Below are 7,695 nucleotides of genomic sequence, written 5' to 3'. Positions count from 1 at the left end.
ATAGCGTTATCTGTTATTTTGTCCTAAGTTACTACTGATAAACTTTTATTACAAATAAAATTGGACATGGATAAACGAAGAAAATCTTTCCTGTGGAATTTATTTTTACTAACGCATGAAAGTAAAGCTTGTTGTAATATATGCAAGCAAAATATTTGTTATAAATCTTCAATCACCAATTTAAAAAGACACATAGAACAACGACATCCTACAGTGAGTACAGTGCCACATATTCAAAATTTTTCCGCGAGTGCAACAAAAACAAATGAAGAACAGTCGCATGTTTTTTGCTTAGTCCAAGTTTTAAGTGATTTTGTAAACAAAAACTTTTAAAATATTTGTAGAGCAGCAACCAGCAATACACGCCTTGCTCTAGTCGCTGAAATACAATGTCTTTAAATCAAACGCGACTGTATTATATGTTTAGTGTGTGACACTGCGACTAATTCAAAATTCAAGCACAGTTCGCAACGGCTGAGCGAGAATCTGCTCTGCTGTGGCCGGCACGCCTGAGCTATGTCTCTGGCGCTAGTAAATTGCTCTTTGCAGTGAATGCTCCGAAAAATCACTGCTTCTTTTGTCGCAGCGGAACAGTCAGCTCCAGTGACAACTGCGGAACAGTGCCAAAGTAGCAGACAGTGAAAGAGCAACACATCTCTACCCTTTACCGATTTAACCTAACCTAATGTAGTGGTTAGTTAGTGCACAAGATAATCGAACAAAACATAACCTACAAATAATAATAATCATAAATCTAAATAATAAAAATAAGCCGTTGATAATGATATGGATTCATCCGAAGATATATTGATTGTAAGTATGTTGGCAGTATGATTGACAACAACAACCTATAATTGAACTGAAATTGAACAGACGTCAAAATTTAAAATGGAGCAGTTGTGTGTTTTGACTGTTTTGTTTAACGGTTAAACCCAAGGATTTTATACTTGTATAAAATCCTTGGGTTAAACCTAAAGTTAGTTCAAATCATGGTCACTTCTAATTTGGTCAATTTGACTAAACTGAACTAACCAAGTGGTATTGAAACACATTAGTTGTATTCTTTTCTGTTTCAGATTAGTTATTCTCAGTTTTAAGGTGGTTTTAAGCAAATACTTTAGTAAAATTAAGTAAGTAGCTTAGTTATTCTCAGTTGAAATTGGTTAAAAGAATACAACTATTGAAACGTGACAACTGCACTGAACCGACAGAAAAGAGAAGGCTTTTTGGAACTTTCGGCTTTCCATTCCATTGTTTTCATTTTCCAATTTTTAGATGTTCTATGGAGAGCTGGAGATGGTCTGTTTTAATTTTTTTTTCAAGTATAGATTTTAAGTTTTATGAAAATATTTAAGATTTGTTTACATAGATAAAATGGCCAATTTACAAGGTGGGAAAGTTGATATTTCCTTGATACAAACATCAGCTAGGAACAATTTAATTAATTTATTGGAAAAATGTCCCGGGAAAAAGGCAATTGTCTGGGATAATAATTTGGCCGGTCCAGTAGGATTGGTAGCCCAATATACAATTTTAAGGGAGCATATGGTAATGAAGATGTACCCCTTACGACCCACCTCTTTGCCTGAAACGGATGTTGATCATGTCATATTTATATCTCGACCTAAGCTACATTTGATGGATTATATAGGTAGGTAGTCATATACACTAGTTATATGTGAATATTAATGTAATCAATTTTGTAGCTCAAAATGTACGTATGGATATTAAAACTAAAAGTGGTTCTAAAAAGCAGTATCACCTTTTCTTTGTTCCAAAAAAAAGTTTGTTATGTATGGAGCGACTTAAACATAACGGGGTCTTTGGAAGTGTCTTTCTGATAGAAGAATTTAAATGCCAGCTTTACCCATTTGATTCTGATGTCATGTCGATGGAAATTTCAGAAGTATTTAGGTATTTATCTAATTCAGCAAAAATTGTCACGAGTTTTAATACAAAAAATAAATAATTTTAGGGAGTATACTATAGAGAATGATCCAACGTACTTGTACCAAACGGCCCAAGCCATAATATACATTCAGAAATTATATGGACCTATTCCAAGAGTTTGGGGCAAAGGTACTGCCGCAAAACAAATATGGGATCTTGTTGTGAGATTACAAAGAGAAAAGAATAATATGGAGGAGCCTAAATCTAACCAACAGTCTTGTATAGATCAGATAATACTTATTGATAGATCTGTAGATTTAATTACTCCATTGGCTACTCAGCTTACTTATGAGGGTTTGTACTGTATAGAGTTGTTTTAAAATATTTAATATAATTTAATTTGTATAGGGTTAATAGATGAAATATTTGGAATTAACTGTTCAACTGCAAGCTTCCCAATAGACAATTTCTTAACTAGTGAAGAAAGAACCTCAGAATCTCTTTCCGAAGATAAAAAACAGGTCATTTTAAATTTTGCAGACAAATTGTTTGCCGACATTAGGGACAAAAATTTTAATGCGGTTAGTTTCTTTTAAGGAATATTGTACAAATTGCAATATTTAATATTTTTTAGGTTGGAGCATATCTGTCTAAACAAGCAAAAGCCATTAGTGCACAATTGGAAAATACCCAGGAGAAATCCGTTCAAGAAATGAAATTGTATGTTCAAAGACTGCCTCAAATCTTGGCAAAGAAAAAGCAGCTCGCTACTCACACTGCTATCGCAGAATGCATTAAAGAAGTGACTGATAGTTATGATTTTCTTGATACACTCCAAGTAAGTGAATTAATTTAACATTAGAGCCAAGATTGCCTCCATATACAGATTTATCGCATTAGAAAAGCGCACATTAATGTATTGTATACTTCATTCCATATATTTTTTTCTTAAGATTTTTGTCATGGTATTTATTCTCTGTAAGAGGTATCATATAATACAATTTGCACCTCTGATATGATGATTGTGTATAAACAATATACAGGGTGGTCCCGAGGTAATGGGCCAAAATTCATCGGTAGATTCCCCAAGTAAAAATATTGCGATTTAGCCGAACTTACCTTTGTCCAAAAGTTGATATTTGAGATACAGGGTGTTAAATGTAAAATATTATTTCAGTTTTCTTTAATTTATTCCTTAACAAATGCAAATATCCTCACAAAATTTTGAGGATTGGAGTTCTTTGAGTAGAGGAATTGAAATCTGTTCACATTTTGGTTAAAGTTCATAGAGGGCGCTAGCTGCAGTAGATTGAATGTGTTAAAAATGACATAACTTTTTTGTACTTTAAGGTATTTCATCTTTGGTAACAAATTCTTATTTTTCAACTTTTTTTACACAAAAAAGGTATACTTTATGAAAGTAGCTATCTTGCACCGTTTTCGAGATATTTGGCTTTGAAACTTCCAATGTTGTTGTATTAAATTACAATTAAGTAGGTACCTACAGGTATTATTAATTTAGCAGTAAAGTTTCTTAAGTAGGATTTGGACGAAAATCAAATAATTGACATCTTCCACTTGTCTTATTGCTGTCATTTGTATGCTAATTTCTATTAAGTATTATTCATATCTAATTAAAATTACAAGTTAGCTTACACATTAAATTGTATACTCGTATACATAAATGTGAAATAGAATGCTTCGTTTTTGGAGTTACGTGAAATCAGTTGTTTATGGAGAAACCATAAACACTTGAGAAGAACTTTAGTAGCAGGTTTTATATGCTGCAAAGTCATTTCGCATTAAGGATTTATACTTTAAAATAAGACAATCTTTTATTAAACGTGTTGATAAATGTATTGAAGTTAGAGGTGGACATTTTGAGCAATTATTGTCAAAAAGGCATATTTTTTAGTAATGTTTACTATTTTACTGTTCATTACAATTTTTAATTCTAAATAAATCCTTGTTTTTGATATTTCTAAATTATTTTAATTATTTCAACTATTAGCATTGGAAGTTTCAAAGTCAAATATCTCGAAATTGTGCGAGACAGCTACTTTCATAAAGTTCATCTTTTTTGTGTAAAAAAAGTTGGAAAATAAGAATTTGATACCAAAGATCACATACCTTAAAGTACAAAAAAGTTATGTCGTTTCCAACACCTTCAATCTACGGCAGCCGGTGCCCTCTATGAACTATAACCAAAATGTTAACAAATTTCAATTCCTCTATCCAAAGAACCCCAAACCCCAAAATTTTATGTAGATATTTGCATTTATTAAGAAATAAATCCAAATAAACTAAAATAATATTTTACATTTAACACCCTGTATCTCTTTAACTATCAACTTTTGTACTAAGGTAAGTTTGGTTAAATCGCAATATTTTTGCTTCGGGAATCTACCCATGAATTTTGGCCCATTACCTCGGGACCACCCTGTATAATACATGCTCTATTCTCTCAATTGAAAGTAAACGAATGAAAGAAGGCATGTTCATTTATGTCAGGTTTATTTTCGCTTAAAATATAGTCAGCTGTCTATCTCTGATAATTCTGGATAATTAATTGCGATATTAATCGAGGACGAGGTATGCTTCAGTATAGTAGGTGTCTTCATATCTTTTAGCAGTAATCAACCTAGACCTCCAAATTCTTTTGTCTGCGAGTGGTAACTATTTCATGGTCCGAGAGACCAGTATTTGCAGGCCATACCTCTTTCTTGGTTCTCTTAAAACTAACATAGGTTTTACTTGAATAGTTTGACATTGGCAGTTGTTTAATTGTGTTGTGTGCCATATCTCTTTCTTCTCGCCGAGAGCTGTGTAAAACATTAAATATGTATGAAATATGAACAGCGAAATAATGAATTTTTTGTTGTTAAGTGAAAATTGTTTCTGTTTTGAGTGTACTGAGAGAGACCGATGCTCCTCAAATAATAATGTCTCTTTGATTGAGCGATCAAAGTAAAAGTAAAAGTGGCAATACTGCAGTAGGTCTAAACATCAGTGCGTAGAATGATTGTTGTCCAATAATACGGTAAATATTTCCATAATTACTTTGCGACTGAGTCCAAAAAAGTATATATTTATTTCACAAAATATTCATCTGAAAATGTACATACCTATATCGTTGGAAAATTTGTAGAATTTAAGCACATAAGCTGCATCTTAGACGAAGACTAAAATGCTTTTAGGAATTGTCAATTTAGTTCACTTTAAGAAATCTGTGCCTCCTTACCACTGCCAAAGAAAAATTTGTTAAATTTTAGGCAGAACAAGAATTTTTAAACTGCATAGAAGTTGACAAACCAAGTCTGTACATTGAAGAAATGATAGCTCAAAATAAGCCATTGATCAAGGTGTTGAGACTGATGTGTCTACAATGCATTGCTAGTTCTGGTTTGAAACCAAAAGTGTTGGAAAGTTATAAACGAGAATTAGTCCAGGTATTATTTGTGTACATACTTATTAGGAATTTGTTCATCTTATTTTTTTCGTTAAGGTTTATGGTTTAGAAGTCCTATTAGCCATCACCAAGTTAGAAAAAGTTGGTTTGCTAAAGCTCCAGTCAAGTGCAAGACAGTACACTGTACTTAGAAAAGCCTTAAGGTTAACTATGGAAGACACATCAGAAGTTAATCCAACTGATATCAGTTATGTGCACAGTATATATGCACCACTTAGTATCAGATTGGCGGAACAAGTGACAAAGAACGGTGGATTGAAGCAGCTTCAAGACGTTCTTGGGCTCTTACCAGGTAGGTACTAATCTTGTAATGTCTAAATGTAATTATTTTTAGAAATTGATAAGTGGCAAAAAATCATTTATCATGTTTTGATTATCGTTTAATGTCAGATTTTTTTTTTCAATTTGCTTTAGGGCCTACATTAGATGAATCTCCTTCGGTATCTACAAACCTAATAAATAATACCGATAGTCCAACAGTGGTACTTGTGTTTTTCATTGGTGGTTGCACATTTGCAGAGGTATATTCCGTTGACATCAGTTTATTTTGTCATTTTTTTTTTTTGTAATTTCGTTTCCAGATTTCTGCTCTAAGGTTTTTATCACAACAGGAAGATTCTAATGTGGAGTTTGTAATAGCTACGACAAAAATAATTAATGGGACAACTTTTTTGAAATCTATTATTGAGAATTGAAATTATGTAATATATATTATTATTATTATTTTTTACTGTGATACATTCATTTTATCATTTATATAATATACACGTATAAATATAGACTTTTATTAATTATATCATTTTCCAAATACTGAGCAATTATAGAAACGTCATTGTGCTTTATAATTTTCAAAATTGGAAAACATATACAGGTTTGGTTGAACTAAACGTGAAGGTGGTAGAAATGTATACGCCCAGTTGAAGAATGCGAGTGCAGGTAAACGAAATCTAACACAACTACACTGGGCTACCGGGTAATAAATCTCAGTTTTTGACAAGTGGTTGACAAATTGCCCAGCAGTGCAGTGCAGCAATGTGGAATTTGGTGTGATTTAGGTAATTTAAATTTTTTATAGGCACCTTCTGTTAATCATTTATATTACAATTGCAAAAGGAAGAAATAATATTTTTACAACGTTGTATTTTGGAAACCTTTTGAAACGGAATAAAACGAAATTTACCACCAATATAATAGAAATTTTGTATACATTATATATAAATTATTATAATTTTTTACCTTTTTTAGGGACGCCTATGAAAGTCATTAAATTTTATTGCCAGGCGTTTTTTTGCATGTTCAACTGACTTCGGAAAGACTATACCTTTCTACATAGGTACCTAATTCTTTTTTATTTAAAATTATTTTAAAAATTTAATGAAAAGCACAAGTTATATTTAAAAATCGATTTTCAGCTCTTAATATACACTAATAATTCTACACGTTCGACTCGTTCAGCAAATAGGACGATTGGACGATAGTTTGGGAACTTGCTCTCGCTGCTTCTCTCTCTCTTCCTCCCTCCCTCTCTCCCTCCCTCCCTCTCTCCCTCCCTCCCTCTCTCCCTCTCTCACTCTCTCCCCTACTCTATCTCCCTCCCCCTCTATCTCTGGCCTCTCTCTCTCTTTCTCCCTCCCACCCTCCATCCCCCTCTCGACCCCTCCATCAGGAACTGTTAAGGACCCCACAGACTTCGTTCCATTCGTGCGAATAGGACTGTACGGATCAAATCGCGCGAACCAAGAAAGGCAAGGTATCTAACCGAAACAGATTTTGCACGACGGTGAAACTGTACCGCTTTTTTCTCCACACACTCACCGCGCCATTATTCCATTGCTAGAAATTGACCTCAATGATTTAGGATTGAGGGGGATTATCCCTCTTTATCCTGCCTCATCTCGTGTAGGCCTGGACAGCCTTCGTAGGTGGGCCCCTTCCGTCGTCTACCTCGACCGCAAATGCGGCCGGTGTAGGTGCTTTCAGTTCCTAGCGGGCAGCCGGCCAGAGCACACGTGTTTTGTGATAGTGTAGTGCAAGGAGCAAATTCTACCTGCCTTTATTAAGGCTACCTGGAAAGAATCCCTTTCTTTCCTTTTAATCACCGACCTAATCCCCGGCTTAAGCATAGACGCCGTCGGCATCTTTGTTACAGCACCTGTGCCGGGGTTATGCCCAGGTAAGTTTTTACTTATTTATCAGTTATTTGCATTACTTTAGAATACATTTCTTTAAAATTGCGACCCCCGACAAACAATATACCAGACAGACAAATACACCAAAAGACACGTACGCCCCCGTGAGGGGGCATCCCCACACGACTAACACTTACACACCTTCCC

At 34.0% G+C, this 7,695-nt stretch overlaps 1 protein-coding gene across 1 annotated transcript; it reads left to right on the top strand.

Moving 5' to 3' along the window:
- The first annotated feature begins 1,264 nt into the window (after nucleotides 1-1,264).
- Nucleotides 1,265-6,083, top strand: LOC108908853 (vacuolar protein sorting-associated protein 33A). Its single transcript, XM_018713005.1, has 9 exons — nucleotides 1,265-1,651; nucleotides 1,707-1,914; nucleotides 1,976-2,244; nucleotides 2,299-2,471; nucleotides 2,525-2,728; nucleotides 5,163-5,339; nucleotides 5,396-5,651; nucleotides 5,774-5,880; nucleotides 5,941-6,083. The coding sequence occupies exons 1-9, from the start codon at nucleotides 1,375-1,377 to the stop codon at nucleotides 6,052-6,054; spliced, it is 1,785 nt and encodes a 594-aa protein (XP_018568521.1). The 5' UTR covers nucleotides 1,265-1,374; the 3' UTR covers nucleotides 6,055-6,083.
- Nucleotides 6,084-7,695: the final 1,612 nt, after the last annotated feature.

Source organism: Anoplophora glabripennis, unplaced genomic scaffold (genome assembly GCF_000390285.2).
Source record: "Anoplophora glabripennis isolate ALB-LARVAE unplaced genomic scaffold, Agla_2.0 scaffold81, whole genome shotgun sequence".
Taxonomy (NCBI): Eukaryota; Metazoa; Arthropoda; class Insecta; order Coleoptera; family Cerambycidae; genus Anoplophora; species Anoplophora glabripennis.
Note: the sequence above shows the minus strand (reverse complement) of the source record. Positions and strands in the feature narration are given on the sequence as shown.

Excerpts from the sequence above, each read along its gene's own strand:
- LOC108908853 (XM_018713005.1), top strand. The coding sequence starts at position 1,375 with ATGGCCAATTTACAAGGTGGGAAAGTTGATATTTCCTTGATACAAACA. Across the intron at positions 1,915-1,975 it reads GAAATTTCAGAAGTATTTAG|GGAGTATACTATAGAGAATG; the intron begins GTATTTATCTAA and ends AAATAATTTTAG. Across the intron at positions 5,881-5,940 it reads GTGGTTGCACATTTGCAGAG|ATTTCTGCTCTAAGGTTTTT; the intron begins GTATATTCCGTT and ends TTTCGTTTCCAG.